Source organism: Larimichthys crocea, chromosome XII (assembly GCF_000972845.2).
Source record: "Larimichthys crocea isolate SSNF chromosome XII, L_crocea_2.0, whole genome shotgun sequence".
Taxonomy (NCBI): domain Eukaryota; kingdom Metazoa; phylum Chordata; class Actinopteri; family Sciaenidae; genus Larimichthys; species Larimichthys crocea.
This window is the reverse complement of record NC_040022.1, coordinates 24,954,631-24,976,983: the sequence shown is the minus strand read 5'-3', so window position 1 is coordinate 24,976,983 and position 22,353 is coordinate 24,954,631. Positions and strand designations below refer to the sequence as shown.

The 22,353-nt window shown below is 38.5% G+C and overlaps 4 protein-coding genes across 10 annotated transcripts; 2 read left to right on the top strand and 2 right to left on the bottom strand.

Annotated features, from left to right (window-relative positions):
• Nucleotides 1-2,610: 2,610 nt before the first annotated feature.
• Nucleotides 2,611-6,336, top strand: LOC104925075 (zinc-activated ligand-gated ion channel). The gene is made up of 9 exons (XM_010738616.3): nt 2,611-2,737; nt 2,839-2,984; nt 3,788-3,832; nt 3,915-4,021; nt 4,106-4,275; nt 4,662-4,777; nt 5,460-5,670; nt 5,765-5,923; nt 6,080-6,336. The coding sequence occupies exons 1-9, from the start codon at nt 2,668-2,670 to the stop codon at nt 6,334-6,336; spliced, it is 1,281 nt and encodes a 426-aa protein (XP_010736918.3). The 5' UTR covers nt 2,611-2,667.
• Nucleotides 6,337-6,939: 603 nt separating this feature from the next.
• On the bottom strand, nt 6,940-10,216 carry LOC104925076 (Golgi apparatus membrane protein TVP23 homolog B). The gene is made up of 7 exons (XM_010738617.3): nt 10,118-10,216; nt 9,941-10,005; nt 9,115-9,259; nt 8,640-8,729; nt 8,054-8,179; nt 7,820-7,948; nt 6,940-7,727 (listed from the first exon to the last, which is right to left on the bottom strand). The coding sequence occupies exons 1-7, from the start codon at nt 10,127-10,129 to the stop codon at nt 7,701-7,703; spliced, it is 594 nt and encodes a 197-aa protein (XP_010736919.2). The 5' UTR covers nt 10,130-10,216; the 3' UTR covers nt 6,940-7,700.
• Nucleotides 10,217-10,916: 700 nt separating this feature from the next.
• otop2 (otopetrin 2) lies at nt 10,917-15,280 on the bottom strand. 6 transcript variants are annotated; one of them, XM_019261065.2, is made up of 8 exons: nt 15,003-15,280; nt 14,599-14,684; nt 13,749-14,116; nt 13,514-13,650; nt 13,354-13,412; nt 12,432-12,574; nt 11,494-12,344; nt 10,917-11,404 (listed from the first exon to the last, which is right to left on the bottom strand). In XM_019261065.2, exons 3-8 carry the CDS (start codon nt 14,113-14,115, stop codon nt 11,234-11,236), a joined length of 1,728 nt encoding a protein of 575 aa, XP_019116610.1. In that variant the 5' UTR covers nt 14,116; nt 14,599-14,684; nt 15,003-15,280; the 3' UTR covers nt 10,917-11,233. The 6 variants fall into 6 exon arrangements, with proteins under 6 accessions (XP_019116610.1, XP_010736892.1, XP_019116612.1 ...); XM_010738590.3 differs by having other exon boundaries at nt 14,611-14,684; XM_019261067.2 differs by having other exon boundaries at nt 14,599-14,662.
• An 872-nt stretch (nt 15,281-16,152) lies between these two features.
• On the top strand, nt 16,153-21,962 carry ush1ga (Usher syndrome 1Ga (autosomal recessive)). 2 transcript variants are annotated; one of them, XM_019261078.2, is made up of 4 exons: nt 16,153-16,572; nt 19,371-19,824; nt 20,276-21,066; nt 21,179-21,962. In XM_019261078.2, the coding sequence occupies exons 1-4, from the start codon at nt 16,409-16,411 to the stop codon at nt 21,180-21,182; spliced, it is 1,413 nt and encodes a 470-aa protein (XP_019116623.1). In that variant the 5' UTR covers nt 16,153-16,408; the 3' UTR covers nt 21,183-21,962. The 2 variants fall into 2 exon arrangements, with proteins under 2 accessions (XP_019116623.1, XP_010736893.1); XM_010738591.3 differs by having other exon boundaries at nt 16,154-16,572; nt 20,276-21,962.
• Nucleotides 21,963-22,353: the final 391 nt, after the last annotated feature.

The window sequence follows — 22,353 nt, the reverse complement described above, 5'->3', positions numbered from 1 at the left end:
TGTATTGGGTTTTAAGAAGATGTGTGACATAGACAGAGATAACAGACATTCCTGAGATAACCTGGAAGGACAGTTCATTAGTCTGCCATTTACAACCAGCAAATAATGACTAAGTAAAACCACACTGAAAGAAAACAGTATTACTTCCTTCACATAATGAAATCCATAAAATGGGTACTGTGGTAAAGTACTGTGGATTGATTTATTTATTGATTGAAGGGTCCTGAACAGTGTAATAACATCCAACATGAACTTGATGTCAGAACAGAAATGTTAAGGACTTAAAGACTACAGCCTTAGTTGCCATATAAAAAAAAAAAAAAAGAAAAAATAATAAATAATCTACATTTATAGGTCATGAGTCAAAATTTCAAATGTAAAACATATGTATTATTCTGCTATGTTTATGATATAAACGATACAAGCATACAAACATTTGTCAGGAGAATGAAAGTAAAAAAAAAACACCTGAGGTGTCAGCAGAAACACAACATTGTAAAACAGCAACAATATGTTGCAAGTGTTTGAGTGTGACTGTGTGGGTGTATTGATGGTTGTGCAGTACACAACCTGGATTAAAGGGTCATGGTTAAGGGTTTAGATTCAGTATATTGTCTTGAGCATGTGTTAGATTGTGGAAGGGAGATGGGAAGGCCATCTTATTCATACAGGGCTTTACGTGAGAGGTTATTGATTTGAAGGTGCAAAAATGCAAAGATGTTTTGAACCTGAGCGTCAGGCACAGGAGGAGAGATGATAGTGTAGTTGTTTTTATTCTTTAAGACACCTGAAGCAGAGTCATGCACGTTTTTTCCCGTGGATCACAAGGTGCCAAGGGGGAGGTAGGGTCCTGAGGTGAGGGCTTGTCTAACATATTTGAGAAGAGTGCTGACTGATAATGATCAGGTCAATCAGGTATGAAACAGGTATTCAAGCTAAGCCTGTTTCTCAATGGTCCAGAAAAACAGAAAGGTCAAACACAGATTTACAGAGTACAATGCAAGCATTAGAAAAGATGCATTAGGAAATAATCTAAAAACAATAACAATGAAGCTAACTTAATAAAAAAAATGGAAATAACAAAACAGCAATACAAAAAACAGTATAACTAATTACTAGTAAGCAATAAAATGACATTGCAGGACAAAGTACTAATTTATCCAGGTAGTTAGTGTAGCACACCTGTTTTTAGTATATAAAAGAGGATTACAAGTTCAAGGAACTTCACCATCAGAATCATCTTAACCATCAAATCACAATCAATCTGTAAGGTGTTAGACCTGACACAGTGAGTGTGCTCTTCTAAGTTTGTGCAATGAAGTGAGTTTGTATTTGTTTGAGACACTTTACAATCTTATTGATTAGCAGCTTCACTCAGTCCGACACCTGCTGGCCTTTTGTGTAACTACTCTTGCCGTGCTTCCTGTCGGTTCTCTCTCACTGATCTTTCTAATTATCGTAAACAGACTTTACAGTCCACAGAACATCCAAAGGAAAACTTAAGTGCTTTTATTTTCAGACAAACAGACATGATACGTTATGATCACAGCACATAAACAGGCAAAACAATAAAACGCTGTTGCTATCATTCATACACTAACAGAACATTTGAAAGTTTATTTTTTTATTTGATATGAAAAACATTTTTATTCGTCATTATAGGTTATAAAACAAAATTATGTGCAGCAAATGTATGTTGGCCCAACTCCTCCGGTTCTGAACAGATCCTCTTCTCCTCCTCATTTCCCTATGCCTGGCCTTAATACTCCTAAGCATGTATGTCTGTAGATCACTAAAAATATTAAATATCTTAAATATCTTTTGTGGTCAATAAAATACTGCGTGAAAGCCCCACATCACCATATGTCTCTGAAAGATCTATAAATAGAATTATGTTACTGTAAATAAATGTGCTCGCTGTAATACTGATTTTTAATCTAATTACATTAAAACTTCAATTTGAGATTAACATGTAAAACAACATCACTCATTCCTCTGTTTAAAAAACATGATGTCAAGATGTAATCCCCAGTCATATGACACTCAAACATCTACATAATGCAGTCTAAGTTATATTAAGATTATAATCAGCTTTACATAACCTAATGGGCTTGTGAGTCATATTGTCAAAATTTAAAAAAAGAAAATGACAAAACCTGAACTCATCAGCTGTCAAAACATAAAAAACAAAGTGTTTTTAAAGGCCACTTGCCATGAGAAGACACGCCTTCATTGGACTGCACTGAAACCAAAGTAGTTTCAAGTCTTTGTCCTGCATCCATCTCTGAGAGATCAGGCTCTTTCAGGCTCACAGATTTCTCATTGTCCTATTGTAATGCAGAGTAGCATTTGCCAACTATAAAGGTAAATAGCAGCTGGGGCTTTAGCTGAATCTGCTGGCAGGTAAACAGACAGTCATATTCATGTTCTGAGTGTTTACACAAGATCACTGAGGGATACGCTGAACACTCAGTGTAATTAATCACACAAAGGTATTCCTATTGTGGGTCATATTGTCTCTTGTAATGTGCCTGTGTGGTTAAACGTCACAGATGGGCCTATTTAAATGTCATGTCAGGCTGAAACCTAAAGAAAAGACAGAAGACAGGTACAGAGCTGTCAGTGACTCTATTACTTATAGAAACTAATAGTCTCCTTCCTGCAGTGATGCAATCAGAAAAGTTGAGATTTCTCACCCACCATCAGTGGAAGTCAGTCCTCTTACTAAGTCTACTAGGTAAGTGTAACTTACATCTCACAAAACAATGTTAGGAGAAGTATTTTCTAAAAAATATTCAAAGCTCTGGTTATATACTATGTATTTATCTTGAATTTCAGGATATGCACATGCTGACCCCAGCTGCACTAGTCGTCGGTGTTTGTCTGAAATGTTGATCAATAAAAGTTGTGTAACTCAGCCACAGGATGAAAACTGCACTCAAATCATTTACGTGCCGCTCATTGAGTACCAAACTCTGTCAGTTGTGAGTATTGCCTTACATTTTTATTTAGTGGCACTAACTGAAAGATTCTTTATGTTTTTAATGTTGGACCTATCATAACATGACAAGAACTACATTTTAATTAGATTTTTTTTTAAATTACAATCAATTTTCAGCATGAATCCAACATTGTATTTATCTTATGAAGTAGGACTTTCTTCCATAAAAGGACACTATGGGAACACTACAGGCCAAATGACTTTTTTTTTTCATGCACTAGTCAATTTTGAGATGTTTGAAGGTGTTTGTTTAACTACTGTAGATTTCATAAGTAAGTACAAATAATTGTCTTCTATGTAAGTTATTAACTGGGTAAGTTTCATGGTGATATCTGTTTTGTTGTTTGTTTTAATCTTATTTATTTGTAGGTTCTTTCAGAATTGAGTCATTTTAAAATTCGTATGTTTGAAAGCCATTTTCTAATACATATGAGTTTTTTTCTCATACTGCAGAAAGCTCAATTATATCCATTCCTTTGATTCTAATGTCAACAAAATGTAACAAGACCTGGAAAAACTCCTGCAGTGTTCACATTTCTGTTCTGGAAATGAATGCAAATTTGCAAGACATCTTTAATGAGATAATCCTCGTTTGCATATTATAACATTTCAGAAAACTTATAATACAAAAAATAATGTCTAAACTTGTGTTTAGATGGTGGTATTATCATTTATACACTGTATCAATGTAAATCTACCAAAGATGAGTTGAATGTATTATCAGGTAAAATAAAATAAACCAGTAGTGTATTATTACTCACCAGATTTATTTTTTTTCGTCAACAGGACACAAAGAAACTCCGCCTCATGTGTCGCATGCAAGCTTCACTTGTAAGCTCCAAGATATTTATAAATGGACAAAAAGAAACAAAGAGCATGTTTCAAAGACATTAATTCTGATTTTAAACCACAGCAATGGACAGATCTCGAGTTGGCATGGAACACATCAGTTTACCAATATAATGAAGTGGTCCTGCCGGTTGACAGGGTCTGGACCCCAGAGCTCCATGTGACAAATGGGTCAGTCAATTACACAAAAGAGCATAATTCAAACACAAACACAAATTCATTTTTAAATTTATCTGACACATCTCACTTGTTTAGAATAAAAACAACCATGAAGCACAGCTCCCCTGATCTGCTGGTGTACAGTAACGGCACAGTGAGGCACAATGTGATCCTAAGCTCAGAGGTGAACTGTGAAGTCAACCTGTTCAACTATCCCTTCGCTGCTGATAGATGCCCTGTTGCCCTACAAACATGGGCCATTGATGGTGAGTTCAGCAATGGCATGAAAATTGTACTATTTAATTTCAGTATTTTCTATATTTGTGGTAATTCTGAAGAAAATGCATTTTATTTCTGCTTTCTGCCAGGTTAATTTTTTTTTTTTTTTGTAAGCTTCAATAGCTCTCAGAAATGTATGAGTGACATCACTATTTATACAGTGTATTTAGGGGAGATTTGATTTTGTCTTTAAGGCTTTTGAAAGAAGTAGGCATGAATAAAAAAATAGACTATCTCTGGTACTGCTGCTTTGATTTTGATACCTTTTCTTTTTTTTCTTTTTCAAATTGCCCATTGTGAGTCTGAAACTGTTATGGAAGTGCAATGCAAAATTGGTCAAATGCTGTCTGAAAGAAGGCTTCATTTCTTTCAGGATGTGGTACACATCTGGTAATGAATGAGGTTAAGTTGGTTGATAGTTCCCATGGAGATTGGCAAACTGACAGAGTGAGCCTCGAGAAACAGAGAAAAGATCGCAATTACATCATGGTAAGTTTATGAACAGTGTCCAGTAGTACGGATTCACCAAAATCCTGCAATAGTGGTATTAAGCTAACTGTATTTGACTTTAAAGTCCATGTAAAGTAAGAATAAATATTTGTTCTGAGTTTGTCAGATCAAAGAAGAAAGCATCCAAAAAATCCTGAAAACTGGTGAAAGACTGTTTTAACCTCTAACTCCACATTTCAGTAATATATCGTTCAAAGTCTTTTCACATGTTTTCAGCGACTATTTTCCAACATGTTTCAAATGTTTTTAAAGAAATCTCAGAATTGCCTTTACATGGACTTTAAAGAGCAGTTGACCTGTGAGGTTGTGGCATGTCTTATGGGGTGATAACAATGTATTAATAATCAATAAGTTGATCAGAAGAACATAAATGTGCAACTATTTATATTAAATTAAGTTTCTTGAGCATTGTTGCAGTCGTTGTTTGATCAAAAGCACCAACCTTTTTATTTAAACTTAATATTTTTTAGCATGTTTTTCTCTTCATGTTCTCAAATAAACAGCATGCCTTCACTTAAAAAAATCTTACACCATTTTGCATGAGACACTGGTAAAAGTATTTAGCATCATATCTGCCCACATTAAAGTACTGAAGTTTTAAAGACAATGAAAAAGCAGCTTTATTATTGTACTATGACATTTTCTCTGCCATACTCCTTAGGTTGATTTGCACATCAAATATATAAACCCCTTCATAACATTACTGCTGCCCAGTATCCTGATCATCTTGGCTGACGTGGTCAGCTTTGCTCTGCCACTAGGAGGCGGTGAACGCAACTCTTTCAAGGTCACTCTGGTGCTCAACTTCACCATGTTCATCTCCATCCTGAACAATGTTCTCCCTGGAGACAGCCAATGCAGCCCCATCATCCGTCAGTCAACTCACTCGCTAACACACCCTACACACTAAGCAAGTATATGAACAGCATCACAGTTTGACTCACCAAACATACGTTTGTGCTGCAGGAACCCACTTCTGCATCTGTCTGATCATCTTGATGCTGAGCATGTTGGTGTCCCTTGTGCTGACACGGGTGGCCAAAGACGGTGGGATAATTTTCTGTTGCTGGACCCAAGGGTCGGTCGAAGAAAACACAGGAAACAAGGAATTGAAAGAGGATGATGGTGAGGAAGACTTCCATCATTAAACAAATACTGTGAATGTGTCTGTGCTGTAATAGTTTTGATATTTAGTCAGATTTTGATGCTCACAGTCTTGATTTTTGATAGACAAGAAACCTGCTGTATGACCTGCTCTGATTGCCACTTCAATTCCTACAGAAGCCAAAGCTGACAAAAGTGTTGTTCAGCTGAATGCTGCAGATGAGCACAGTCAGATGGTCAGAAAGGTTGTCAACTTCGTGGACGATCATGCAGCGAAGCAACTGGAAAGTGAGAGATGTCAGAAGTTTGCCAACAAATTGGATAAAACATTTTTCTGGTTCTATTTCATTTCTGGCACTATATACTTTAGTGGCATGACATATGTGATGGTAAATTATGAATGTGAAGTTAACCATTTTGATTTCTGGTACTAACGAAAGGGGTTAACTGCATAGTAATGCATGCTATTACTTTAGATTACTTATGATCATAAATTCAAAGATAAATTGGTGTGAACCTCAGCACACATTTATCAAGTTTAACTTAACAGTCGTGTACAGTGGTGCTGAGTTGTACTTGTAGTTTGTCTCTCACTGTAAAAATGTGTGTTAGCATATTTCGGAAAAATCTAACAAATAAAGAAATTCTGTTTCACCCTTGGTATAATTTTTCCTCCCAACAGAGTCACGTGATGTCTGTCAGCAGTAAAACAGTTATTATTAGAACTTAGATCATGGATTTCAATCCATGATATAAGGGGCCTATATTATAGTATGTTCACACAATTGCAAATATATTAAATGCAAAGAAAAATCAAATGAAACAATATTCAAGTTCAAGTTCAAGTATGGATTTACATAAACACTGATGTTTCTTTGTTGCCACCGAGTGGTTGAATCACTCACTGCACACAGACTGATGACCTACCGCGTCACTTGTCACTATGTCCACCATTATATCGTGTAATTTTGACACTTTTGTTATTCTACATATTTACAGAAACATGGATCAAAGGATTAGTACAGTCGGAGCGATAATTAAGATTGACCAGTCAGAAATAATCTTTATTAAGTGTATTGTTGTATTTAATTGGATTTTTGGAAACAAACTAACAAAAACACAATTGAGTCCTGAGTAAATGATAAATTACATTTATATCACATTAAGCTAAAAAAAAATGCACTTCTCCCTATTATACACACTATCAATGTCATTCATAACCATTAAAGTTTGATTAAAACGACATACATAAAGCAGCAGTATAACTTTAATGTTCTCTATCCAGGTTTAAATAGAAGGCACAATAAGGTAACAAAACTATCCATATATATTAACCCCAATATTCCCCTACAACAGTATAAAGTACATTCATAGCAAAAGTCCCAAAAGTGGCTCAGTTTTTACAACAAAAGGACACTGTATTGATCCGTATCCCATCAGGAATCAGGAATTTTAACATTGCATTAATTAACTTGTGATAAATTAAAGCCTATTAGAGATTATGACTAATAAACTCAGCTTACTGGTAAAAGTATGATAGTGATTTACATTTCATAATTAACTTACATCAATGAAAATATGAGTCTCCCTGCAGCCCGCACTGATGCAATTACCTGCATAGCCATAACACCTGTATGAAATGTATTATATATTCTAAGGAAAGTTAATATTAAATCACGTGATGAAACAACATAGAATAAAAGTTTTGGTACACCCTCAGAAAAGAGCAGCCATTTTCAACAGGAATCGAGTAAACACGTGACCATCCAGCGCTAGTCGTCACTCTTTCTCTTCAATTTCAAGATGCCTCAGATTTCTTCAGTGCCTTCAGTGGAAAGAAATGAGAATAGAGTAAAGTTAATGCATCACATCATCAAGACAACATATAAGAGGAGAAGTATTGTTACTTTCACATACCAGGTTAAAAATCTGGACACCGAGATAGTTCTTTGCCACGTTTCTCAGGTCGGATGTTCCACCCACCTTGCATCTGACATAGCCATACACATTGGCCCATTGTAAAACCAAGCCCATGATTACTACAGCCTGTGGTGTAAAAATCAAAATCAAAAACAGAAATGACCCAGTTATTCAGACCCTTGTTGGGCAAAAAAACTGAGAATTCAACTTCCAATTACACTGAAAACTGACCAGCCATTTAATCTTGAATGTAAAGATGGTACTGAATACAAAAATGACCCAGAAGATGGGACACACGATTAGTCCAAGCCAGAAAATCTGTGACTCTGCGCCTGATGTTTTCTTCAGATCGTTTCCCTGTTATAAAAAAATTAAAATAAACAATGTTTCAGTTCATGCTATTCAATAAGAATCAAAGAAGAGATTGAAACAATTCAAATACTGGAGTTCACATGTGATGTCCTCATTGTGCTGTACGCTATTTCAAAGAGAGAACAATAAAGCTGCTCTAGGTTACACAATCTTCACTTGTCAATTAGGTCACGCAGCTACCTTACAGTGTAACATTACACTGTGGCAAATGTTGCAAATGTGAAACTGTAGATGCACCATATTTTCAGTAATGCCAAAAGCCCTTTTTTCCAAAGAGTTGGAGTCAAAAGAAAACATGATGAGGCTTTTCTAAGAAAGGATGTTTTTCTCGGTCTCTTCAAATGTGTGTCGTCCATGTGAGATTATCTAACCCGTTATCTAAATCATTTTTCCATTGGGGGAAATACTCCAGTGAGCCATTTGTACCTGATGAGCTTCTGCTTACCTTCCTCGACTCAAATACCCAGCGGCTCTTTCCATCTTCATCCACTTGATTCCACCACCGAAGGCCCACCAGCAACCTGCCAGATACGTTCTGGAGGAAAGCAAAAGGAATCCATACACACACATAATACATGATTTCCAAATATTCTCCAAACAACCACAGATTCAACCTAAAACAAATACTAAATAAAGTCAAAGACAGTTGTTGGTTGGTTTTTATCTTCAACAATTCTAAAACCATTAGTTTTAAGCAAAACAGCTTCTTTAATGTGAGGATTTAAAGCTTTTCTTAGTCATATATGAAATAATAGAAAATCAATATAGTCAGGGTCGAGACAAAACAATCAATATGAATATGTCACTTTGGGGAAGTAAATTTGTTTTTTTTTTATCATTGATGAATTGCAGATGAAACTGTTGGGTTTAAAAATGAAGCATGACACAGGATAATTGCCTCAGAGCCTGGACCTGCTCACCTTGACAGTCCAGAAGTCACAGGACAGCAGGAGGATGATGGTGACCATGGAGGCAATGAAACGGCCACTGAGGAAATCGCACAGTAAGTAGACCAAGATGGCACTTGTTCGGAAGAAAAGGTGGAAGAACGAAGCCAGTGGATGTCTGAAACACGGATTAACGTTTTTGTTATTTATGGCTGAGACAAAAACATTTGGATTGTTGACCAGTAAAAACACTAATACTGTGGGGTACACCCTGGAAAGGTTGCCAGCTCATCACAGGGCACATAAACAAACACTCACATTCACCATTCACAAGTCTATAACCTATTAAGTGCATGTGTTTGGACTGTGGGAGGACGCCGGAGTACTGTGGCAGAGTAGAAGCTGGTGTGTACTTACAGTACTTGAGTAAATGTACTACACAGGGGCGGACTGGGGCAATAATTCAGGTCCGGGAATTTGACACCATCCAAGGCCACCACCACCACCACTAGATTATCATTTGAGGTCTTTAAATCCTTTTAACCAAACTTAGGTATCTAACCCGTTGTAATTATGTCACTTTATGTATTATATGTATATATTTTTTTTGTATCAACCTGTACAGCACTTTGGTCAACCTCATTTGTTTTTAAATGTGCTTTATAAATAAAGTTTGAGTTGAGTTTTCTTTCCCCTTCAAAATAAATGTCTCTGTTGTGCTGCAATAAACCTGTTACGTTGCATAATCTCACTTTGTGTGAGACATTATGCAACCGGGAAATGTCCCGGTGCTCCCGACGGCCCGGTCCGACAATGGAAAGTCCTGAAAGGTTATAAATACAAACGCAGCTCATCTCACCTGACTTTGAGCCTCCTCGGCCTGAAGTCATCGTCCTCTTCCCCAAAGAGCGGAGCGTCCTGAGACTGAAAACATGAAGTGAGCGACACAAAAAGACTCACGAGTTATACCATATTTAAAAATAAATACAGTTTCTAAGTTTTAAAAATAATAATAATCAAAGTTTAGGCTGGATACCTGTCTCCGCATTTTGGCACTTCAAGTATGTATTTCCTGGTGACGTGGATGTAAACAAAGCCTTGTGCTAAGGACCCCGGACAGATGCGACTGTATCTATGCCTGACTTAAAGTGAACATGTGTTGTGCAATATATTAAACGAAACATTTATTATCAGTCTCATCATACTGATGGCAAAATTTCATATTCATAAGTGTAAATTTACTCGAAGAAAACCATCTTTTGTTGCCTTTCACGGTGAGCTCAGACAGTATATCGCTTCCATTAAGTTTTATAATAACACAAAAGCTATTAAAACGCTTAATATATGTGAACATTTAAATATATTTTATGTAAGAATATACATGAATGTTTTTGTAATGTTTTGTATATGATCTGTGTTCCTTTGTTTGTGAAACAAAAAAAAAATGTGTTGTTCAATATATTTTATTTTAAGCTTGTCATCTCTTCCAGAGGCTTTTGGAAGCTTTATAGTTAGTGTGTTTAATTAATTGACTGCTTAGGTCCCTCCCCTAAACAACCACCTACTAACAGTTGTTTTCATTTTTTTTTTATTTAGCTACTGATTATTTTCGCACTGAAATTAATTAGTAATAAATGTAGTCTAAATGTCAGACAATTGTGAAAAATGCCTGATAATTTTCTTACAGTCCCAAACTACAATGATTTAACCATTTCATTTTTGTATTATTTATTCAAAAAAGGCTATTCTTACTATAGTTTTTGCATTAGGTCAACTACTATAACTGTAACTATTACAAGTAATAAATAATAATAACAACAACAACAACAACAGCTGGGGAACAGCGAGTCATTCTCTTTTATTCCTAGCTTATTACATTGTCTTTATTTTGTGCATACACAGGCTACAGCATAAAACCAGTCATAAAAGATCAGCTTCATAATTATTTTCTTTTTTTAAACTGGCAAACTTTTAATGGACAATTTCACATATATTAGACTATTATTAGAGATGTAAGAGGAGGCTTTTGTCAGTCATTATCTACTTCACAACTAGAGAAATAACATAAGCATCATCAAAACAAACAAATTTATACAAAGCATCTCTATAATGTCAAAACAGTTGGCTGTCCTCGTCATATGCACCAGTATCGTTATGATGTCAGAAAGACCTCAAACAGACTCGCGACTGAATGCATGCGGTAAAATATGCCAAAGGGAAGTCCAACATTCACAACAGCAGCCCACATGCTAAATTCGTAGAAATCAGTTTCGGTGTCATGGTCAAACTGGGGACGCGCTCCGAAGGCCGGCATGATCCACAGCTGTCAAAGATAGAAACAAGATAACAGGATGAGTATTTGGTGAATTCGAAAAAAGTGCATTTGAGACTGTGAGGAAGAATGATACTCACTATGACGTTGCCCAGCAGCAAAAACACACTGACTTCCTTCAACACACGTCTCTTCCACAACAGTTTGGGTTTGTGCTCAGCCGCGTGGCTGTGCTGGTTGTGTGCTGTCAGTACTGGGCTGGGAATTCTGTCCTTCTCTGATAACTCAGGGTTGTTCAGCTCTTTGCTTGGCTGCAGCACATATGGATTTGCAACCACAGTGACCACCGGGTGCACCTCATGGAAGGGCTCCCGGTGTAAACCTTCGATAATGAAAAAGTTCTGTAGGCCGAGCTGGATCACCATGAGGATAGACCAGGCCAGGTTGAGCCTGTTCAGGTAACCTTTGGCTCCAGTTCCAACCATAGCTACGATTGTGTAATAGCTGATGATGAACTGTCCGAGTGAGGCCCCCACCAGCAGTCCCACATCCAGGCTGCGTGTGGGGTTTTTGTCCGATACATGCTCCCTGTGGTCCACCCTGAAGATGGCGCAGCCAATCACAGTGGACACAGACATCAGGGTCACTATCACTATATTCATGACAAAGTGCATCATCACTGCTTTGTCCTTTTTGCCATCATCACTATAGTCCTTTTTCATTTCCATCTCATATACAATGAAGGTTGCCAGACCTGCCACCACTAAGAGAATTCCTGCCACAGGACCAAGAAATACATCCTTCAGCCGAAATTTGATGTGGTGGTGGGTATGTTCATCTATTATTCTACCAACATTTTTCCATAACACATAAGCCATGGCAGAGGCGAAGAGACTGTACTCGATGTTGAAGGGGTACAAGTAGTAGTAGGCGTCCTTGAAGATGCTGCACGAAGTGTGGCTGCACTTGCACTTATCATCTCCATAACCCGCTGTAAGACATGTCAGAGAGAAGTGTTATGTTTTGATGTTTCATCGATTGCTATATCTACTTTGATTGTTTTGTCTGCTTTAATTACCTTTATTGATGTACATGCTTCGTCCAGTGTGCTTAGTGGTGTTGCTCGGGTAATCGGGAATTGTTGTTTGGTGAACGGACTCCTCGGTGACAGCAGTCATCCACACAACTAGATTTGTGGAGAGGGTGAGCATCAGCCCACAGCTAAATTAAAAGACAAGACGAAAGGAAGTAGGAATTAATGATCAGAGACAAGACAAAAACAAAAACAGTGTCAACAAACTTACCAGTCCTATTTTGACTAAATAGGAGTTGAAATATGAGTGCAACATTTAAAATCAATATCCAAGTAATAATAGTCTCTTTTTTTGGTTTTCAAACAGTTTAGGTTAAATCACTTTTTCACAGGAAAGTCTTTTTTTTTCTTTTCTTTTTTAAATCAGCTTTTTTAATAGACTACATACAATGTGAATGTTTTTCTGGTTTAATTAGGTTTCTAATGTAGGAAACCGAATAACTGGTTTTGACAAGCATGTCGACCTCGGCCCCAGGAAATAGTGATAAGCATTTTTCACAGTTTTCTGACATTTTAGCAACCAACCAGTTAGTTGCAGTCCTAGATACATGGAAAGATAGCCATTTACTTTATTGTCCCCATGGGGAAATTTGACCTGTCATACTGGAGGTGGACACATAACACCAGAAAATGGAAGACATAGATAATACACAAAAAAATACCATACAAATAACCATTTTACAGTTTAAATAATATAATAGTTATGAAATTAGTAACTAATAAATGTAACAACGTTGGCAGCAGCTATTTCAGTAAAAGCTATTTCAGTATAAATTCTCCAGGTTTCTCTTAAGGAGAAGCAGAAGGGTTAATTTTTACATATCACAATAGATACCTCAGGGACGGCTTTCTTAGAAAGAAAATAAGTGATGAAAGAATAGATAAAAAAAACCCATCAGTCACCTACCGTGTTATGTTCTTTTGTATCTGCACACAGTCCTTGGCGTGGATCCACAAAAAGTATGTCTGTAAATTGATCGCGCAATTTTATTAACATTGTGCAATGATAAAGACTTGAGTACATTTCTTTGTAGATCTTTGTAATCTGCATTTTTGCACATTTTTACCTGCACAAGTATGAAAACAAATTGCACCACGGGAAATGCAACCTTTACAGCAGAATCACAGTGGAGGTAGCCCACATAGCTGGCTATCTTGAAAATGTCCATGATAATACTGAGGAGTCCAAATAGCACAAGTCCTCCTGAAGGAATAAGAACATTTAGGAAAAAATTACAACTACTCAAAACTGCTCTGTATATATATAAAAAACAATTCTAAAGCAAGTACAAAATGCCTCACCCCTGAGCCATATAGGTCCAGCATGGCCATCCTTGTAAACAACAGCATTTTCTTGCCTGGCCGTGTAGAAGGCATAATAAATCATCCAGATGGAGGTGAGTAGGAGGAGGATGATCAGGAAAATCTGCAGGTCAGGGGTGCCGATGTTCACATTGTTGTAGGCGCTGCCGCTGACCAGGGCACAACCGAGGATCAAAATGTTGACACATATTATCCCAGACAGCATCCACCCCCAGTTTCGACCCCGTTCCTTCACAGCCCCACTTGAAGAGATGTTCAGGTCGGGTTCACATGGGCTCCCCGCTTGACCAGGTGCACTGGTGTTGGACAGGTGGGCCTCCTCTGTCTCCCTGTCTTTTGCCGTCATCCTGCATGGTTCACATGGAATGCCATCGGTCAAACAATTGCAAGGATAGCCAGAGTTCAGACACATGGTTCCTCTCTCTCACATCTATTCCCAAATGAGTTGTTTGCTGCATCTGGTTTCATATGCGACATTACAGGTTAAACGGCTACACCCACTCATTGGTTCCCTTTAAAGATAAATCCCGCCTAAGTGAAACCTTTCTAAGGGTACACAATTATCATAATTGTCGCCCTGTTGGTGTTACACAAAAGAGCAGCTTCAAAGAAACAATTGGGATTTAACTTCCTCCTGTACTGACAAAGAATCAGTGAATTAGTTGTGCTATTGTCATGAAAAAAGTCATATACACTATCCTTTTCCATCCCTGATAAAATCAGTAATTGTCCCGGGACAGGTGAGAAAGCTTTTGCGGATTATAAAAATCATGCTCTGACAAAAACAAAGCAGCAAGTTTATAGTAATGAAAAAAAGGTTTCGGGATACCTGTAAGCCTACCTGATGTAGTGTGAGTCTGAGAGGCAGTCTAAGCCGTCGTGGTTTTTATATGCTGTCAAAAACACGGTGGTTTACTGTACAAAGAGTCATAAATGTCAATAAATCTGTTATGAACAACACCATATTATTACCAAACACAGGGTGTTTTGCACAAAATATTAATGTAAAGTTCAAAAGATGTTTCCAGGAAAAACTTTTTCTTACTCATTCCAAAATACAAGAAACCGGTTCCTTTTCTGATCAACAGCAATTTTTTTTGATATAATACAATACAATTTCATGTCCTGGCATGTGTTGCAAAACTTTCAACAGACTGCACAAGATAATAAAAAACAACAACTATGCATGTAATTAATTACACAAACCAAAGATCTTTTTGCATTTTTAAATACCTCAGAGGCTGTGTTGTCTTTGTCTTTGTATTGATCCCCTTTTTTGCTGCAGCTGACCACATGCAGCTACGCCTCACAAACTAAACATCATCTAAATACTCTAAACAGGCGTAGCATTCATCTTTTTGGTTCCATGCTCGAAGGGAATACTTTCGGCTCTTTAGTGTATATTCATGACTCAGCAGCGAGACTATCTTGCCTCTGCAAAGTGCCTGAGGTGTAATACATGAAAAGCCTGGTCACTACCTGTGCCTATTGTTATGGAAGCTTCAACTGGGTAATGTGTCTGAGAACTTTAGTCTCTGGTGGAACTTTTTTAATTCATACCCTTTTCATCGGGGAGGGGCTAAGAGCAGAGGTACCTTTATATGAAAACCTAATGGTACTTGGAAACCAGTATTAGGAACAATGGTCTATTCAAAAGACAGTGGAAAAACAATAACACCAGATTGACTTCTTCCCTATGTGGCAATCACAAGAATGCTTTTCTCGAATGTCACTATTTCCTCTTTGTACAACCTTATATGACATAGGTTCAGTGGATGTTTTCGTGAGTTTGAAAAAATAAAGAAGAGTTGCACAAATGTGTTGGGACGTAATAACATAAAATGTAAAAATTTCTATTTTAACCTAACTATTTTTGTTGGCCATTGACCAAGTTTGCATTGCCTAAAATGCCTTTGCTTGTCAGTGAAAAGTGATTAGCAGTTGAATTACAAGCCTTGTAATTGGTCCTTTTTAGTGCCTGCAGCCAGAAGAAAGAGATAATAAACTACACTTTCCAGTTTATTAGGTACACCTGAAGCTAAAGCAGTCTAATAAATCCTGACTTCATGAAGGTCATAATGTTCAATCCGTCTCAGAGAGAGATGTTTATTCAACTTTATGAGGATTGATGGCAGCCCTGGGTTAGACTGGATTATTTTTAGGCAGTGTAGCTGTTCCTGATAAACGGAGCAACTGAGATCATATCAGCATACCAAAGGATAAAGTGATTACTGAGAGCCCCAGGTACAAATCAGGTAATGCAAAGTCAAAGTAACACACCCCTGAAATCCCAGTGTTAGGCTGTATGAATATTGATTTATTAAAGTACCTGGTCAATTCAACATTCAGTTATTGGGAACCCAGAACTTTGTTTTTTTGAGACCAGAGAAGGGTTCCCGGTCTGTGTTGGACCACCTCTGCCACCGGGAGCACTGTTACCCACTCGGTGCGCATCGTGGCGTCCTTGGAAACCACCGACGCGCTCTGCTCCGTGGCTCTACTGATCAGGGGCGACTGGCTTTGGGGGAACAGCGGGACAAACTGGCACTTCAACTCGCTTCATCGCCGCTTGACGACGATGATGATGGTGGTGTTGATGAAACGGAATGGAGACGAGCAGGGTGGATTAATTCTGCACCATGAATGACAGGTACCACAAGGCGGCCCGGGACGGCTACCTGGACCTGCTTAAGGAGGCGACTAGGAAGGATCTCAACGCGCAGGATGAGGATGGCATGACACCGACGTTATGGGCTGCTTATCACGGCAACCTGGAGGCTCTGCGGCTGATCGTGGCGAGGGGGTGGGTAGAAAACATGATTTATTATGACGTGTGCATACAATGCCATAAGATCCTCTCTAATATATCCATCCTCAGTCATATTAGGTAATAAAATAATCTCTAGAGCAAAAGTGAACCTTTGTACAATTTCTCCTGTTCTTTCAAACAATTTCAGTGTGAGGTAAGGCACAATAAGACAAACAATCACCAGACTGTCAAATAACAAAAACAGAAGTAGTATCAAAGGAAACTATATTGGAATCATTTGTTGTTAAACCACACACGTCAAGCTAAATAACAAGTAACAATACACCACTGCAGGCTGGGTGCAGCAGTATTTAGGAGACCCAGTGGAGAAGACCTGCCCAGCTTAGCTCCAGGCTAGGAAAGCACTTTTTAAACCAAAAAACCTGTTTGGTAACTATTTAGTACTGTTTAAAATAAATATAAAATATTTCTGCAGAAAATAAACCTACATGATGATAACAGGCCTGTACTTACAGTAGGCACAAAGTATGACACAAAGCTTTTAAAGCTTACCAAATATTTTCATAACTTTGCAAATTAATGACCAAACACATACTATAATTATTACCACTATATCACAGCAGTAGATAGGGCATCTGTCCTATAATCACCTATATATGGGACGTAAAGGAAAATGATTTATCAAATGAACGATAGCTAACATAATTCTAGGAGGCTGCTTTATGGTGTAAGAGCTGGCCTCATTTCAATAAAGTGAGCAAATGGGATTGGTATTTCAAGGACAAAGCAGCCCATTCCTCATGTTTTTCCGGCTGACCTGGTTTGCTTGTCACACAGAAAAATAGGCCCATTATGAATCTTCTTAATTGAGTAAAGTTTGTGAGAGAGTTACTGTAAAAGCGAGCCAGTATCATTAGTGTGCTTAATTCAGAATTGAGAAAATGTAAAGGAGATTTAGTTTTAGCAAAGCAAAGGGAATAATTACTAGGCAGGATATCAGTCCTACGTGATGATGCTTAATTCAATATTTCCCACGGAATAACAGTAAACAAGGCTGTGGAGGCTTTCAGATGCCAAGGACATAGTATTCCCCTAGTGATAGCAGAAACGTCCTGATTGACATGAGAGACTAAAATTAAACATTTATAGATGCCATAATGTTTCACAGAGGCACCAAACTCATGAGACCCAGGTAACGAAGAGAAGTTTAATAGTGCGTCCTGGGAAAGATGCCATGCAATGCTATATCTGGCAAGTATATTGCACTAGGCGACCTGCAGTAACATCAAGCTGTCATAGGAAGTGAAAATGCAAACAGCCCATAGTGTGATAAAGAACAGAGGAGGGATGAGTGGGCAGACCTGTCACCGCTGCGGTGACATTAATTATGACACATAAAGCTATCATGTTGGGTATTCTCTACCTACAGCAGACATATTGTATAATCTGAAGGTGATATTTCATCATTGTTATCATTAAAATAAAAACAGAACACGCCTAATTGTTATCCTTTAACGTCAGTTTATAGCTTTTCATGTTTTAACAGTGTAATTTCATTGTTTTATTGTTGCTTTCTGGTCTGGTTTGCCAAGTACTCTCCATCATGCTGAAGAACCAACATTTGAACTGGGTGAACCCTTGATCCTAAAACTGCTTTTTTTTCTTTCTGACCATTAAAACTCAATCCTGTCAGGACAAAAAAGACCCAGGGGGCTGAAATCAGAGTGTGACTTTGCTAATTGCTGCCCAGTTTAGTTTGGGCAGATGCGACACACGTTCCCTGTGAAAAACCTTACAACGCAGTGCATCAATAATACATTTGCACTTCGATGGCGGCTTCATGTCCATCGTATCAAATATTCAGCAGCCTGTATGTGGCTACACTGGAAGACAGGGACAAGACACACGACAGCTGGTTAAACATGTAAATTAAGGGGATGTGACACCAACCAGAGGACTCTAAAATTGAAAAAATGAATGCAGGAACTTGACATTAAAACTGTATTACAATATTTAGTTGTAGTGCAAACAAGCTGTCTGCCATGAATAAACCTTGTTTTCCTTTTAACGGCATTGATTATCAGCAAAATGCTTAATCGAATACTAGTTTGAACTCAATTTTAGTTTTCATAGATAGGCTTATAATGGGAAAGAAAAGAAGCTCCACATACATCTGTCCTCCACATGCTCCAATCAGCTGTAATACCGTATGTTTTGACTTCAGGAATTTAGCGTGACATCACTAGTCATGCACAGTGGTGCTTTTTGAGTCAGGTGCTACCTATTTGGCCTCCCCTGAAACTGGATACAGGTAGTGTAGCAGTGGTGCTGGCAAGCCTGTAGTCATATTACAAACCAGCAGCAACAGTGCAGCACATGTAGAGGTAACCCTAAGGCCATGGTCTGTCAGCCAAGGGTAAATGTTTATGTTGTTAGTTATGGGCCTTGCATGACAGTAAATTCCAATCGATGGATCATTTTAATCAGACCCTTCTATCTAGATTGGTCATATCCTTTACAAAACAAAAATATCTGTTGCCTACAGAAGATCTGTGGTTGGATTTCTGAAAGAGCAATGTGTTGTTTAGACTGTAAATTATTAAATAAGGTCTCATTAGCAACCCACAGATGACGGGTCAGTGCTGAAAACATAATGAAAATATCACTGGCTTATTCATAAATGAGTCATCTACACAGAAGACCGTTATGGCAACCTGTATCCGTAACCTTTCTAACCAACCGAACAAGAAATGAAAATGTTTGTTTAGTAAATTTGTAACAAGATTTCTAAGTCAGAAGGTGTTATTAAACATATTTCTTATGGCCCACAGAGGAAACCCTGACAAGTGTGACATATGGGGGAACACACCGCTCCACCTGGCAGCTGCCAATGGTCACCACAACTGTCTTTTCTTCCTGGTATCTTTTGGTGCCAACATATGGTGTCTGGACAACGACTATCACACGCCGTTGGACATGGCCGCCACAAAGAATCACATGGATTGCGTCCGCTACCTGGATTCCATTGCTTCCAAGCAGACAGCCCTCAACACCAAGCTGGTCAACAAACTAAAGGATCGAGCGTTTCGGGATGCTGAGCGACGGATCAAACAGTGTGTAAAGATGCAAAAGAAACACCACAAACGCATGGAGCGGAAGTTTCATAAAGAGGCTTCAGAGGCTTCTGCTTCAGACGCCATGAGCTTTTCCAGCTTCACCGGCAGCTCTATTAGCCACAAACTGCGCAACTTTAATCCAGCTTCCGTCAGTGTGCCATATTCTCAGGTTAGTACATTTTTATTTGTCTGTTCTTAAAGATTGATTTGGAAGTTTGAATGTTTCAATGAATGTCTGTATAACATTTCATTGCAATCCATCCAATGCTTGTCACTAAAAACCAAGAATCTCAACCTCGTGCTGGCACTCAATGGAAAGTCACGATTCACCAAAGTCAGTAAGGTTCATCCTTTGGGCATCATGAGTGTCTGTACCAAATTTCATGGCAAACCATCAGCCAGTTGTTCATATTTCAGTCTGGATCAAGTGGTTGACTAACTGATTAACTAATACTGCCTTTTTTACAGCAAATTAACAAAAACTGAAACCAGTTTCTATGTGAAAAATATCTCATATATATACTATCTCAAAATTTTGAAAATTGGTCACTACAAATTTCTGAATAATCCTTTGAATTGCAATTTTTTTCCTAATTGCCCTATTATTCATGCCTTTTTAGGCTACTCTCCATGCCACAAACCGAGGGAAGACAAAGATTCAGAAGAAGCTGGAGAAGAGGAAACAAGGAGATGGGACTTTTAAAATCTACGAGGATGGGAGGAAGAGTGTCCGCTCCCTGTCTGGCCTCCAGCTGGGCAACGATGTCATGTTTGTCAAACAGGGGACTTACGTCAACCCGAAGGACCGTGGCCACCGCAATATTCGTGACATGTTCCCCAGAGACAATTACGATGCCATTTCCCGTGCCATGAGTGAGCCGGACCTCCACGGGCCAGATGTGGACTATTCTGAGATCAGCACTGACTCTGGACATGATTCCCTGTTCAACCGGCCCGGTCTGGGCACCATGGTGTTTAGGAGGAACTATGTGAGTGGGGGGTTGTTTGACCTTGGCAGTCGGGATGAGGCCAGTGTATCAGGTAGTAATGTACGTCTACGCAGCCGGTTGCAGCAATACCCAGGTCTAGATGAAGACAGCATTGGCAGTGCACACAGCCTGCAGGAGAGGAACGTGGTAGAGGTGCCCTGGGAAGAAATCGAATTAGGGCTGGACGATGATGATGAGCCAGACTCAAGCCCTCTAGAGGTCTTCCTTGCCACACAGAGCATGGTCGAGTTTTTCTCCATCTTCAAGAGGGAGAAGATTGACCTTGAAGCACTGTTGCTATGCTCTGACAATGACCTTAAGAGTATCCATATCCCCTTAGGACCAAGGAAGAAGATTTTAGATGCCTGTAAGACAAGGCTGGAGACCATAGAGGACCCAGACTGCATTGAGGACACAGAACTGTGAGTGAGATTTTTAGTTATACAGCATAGTAAGGAAGTATTTGGGTATAGTGTTTGTTAGATCATCTTGGGTTACAAGCACAGTGTCTTCCCTTGTCTTATTGTCCTGCAGATGATGACATTGTGGAGTGAAGTGACCTGTGGACCGGGAAATTACCTCTCAGTTTACCTCAGTGGTAACAAAGCAGAAAGGACGCTGCCAAGATGAATATAGAGCAAGAAGATTCATATCTGTAAATCTGAGCAGGATTATTTTACAGTGTCGTGTTAGTCCTGGCAGAACACTGAAAATATTTCTGCATGTTTGTTGGACGGAGTCTCCCTGCATTGCATGGTTTAACAAACAGTCATTAGAGTCCGCTAATCATATGGGGTCTGTGTCCCCTGGACGTGTTTGCCCCTGTGGGGTAAATCCTACCACCTCATGTGCCTGCATCGCTTGTGCCTGTGCATTTGCTTAAAAGTGTCTTTTGTCATAAATACCTTAACTTCATTGTAACTTTTTAACCCAGGCTGTTTTCTTATATCATATTTCATCTCTGTATATGTTTACATACAGCCATGTCAGTCCAAGTGTGGCTCACTGCAGGCCAATTGTTCAATGAGATTACTGTTCTGAATATTAGTATTGTAAATTATGTGAACGCACAGTATCTTTAGATTTTATAACACACAATATAATTTGTTGTAGGTCTATATTTTGCATGCTCAGTGCGTACACTAGGAGATTTATGCACCTTTATATATCACTTGTGTCATCTTGACAATATGTCTTCCAACTGTCTTTAGTAGTATTTTTTTTAATAATGTACATCTGCACATGAGCATATTTATGTTTACCAACTGAAATTGTCACATTTTAGGTGGATTATAAATAAAAATACTAATGTTTTTAATGCTGATGTAAATGACTTAACTGATGTATCACACGATGTATGCACTTTACTTGTTATATTTCATCTGCAGAGTGGCTCAAGTTGAAGATCTGCAGAGTATATTGTAATTGTGCTTTTATAAAGCAGGGCAATGGCTAACATCCAGGAGGTCATGTCCTTACGCGTTTACAAAGTTCACATCACACGCCAAAAAAGTTTGGCGTGTGATGTGTCTGTGCAAGAAAGACACAGAGAGTAGAAAATACTTGTTTTGCCATCTCCAGCCATTGCGATAATCCTCATATGGTGCTGACAAATGCATCATTCTTTCCTGTGTACTGCATGACATGAAGTCAGGAAGTTGTACTGTAGATAAATGCCATTGTACGCTTTTTGCATCTTACATAACACT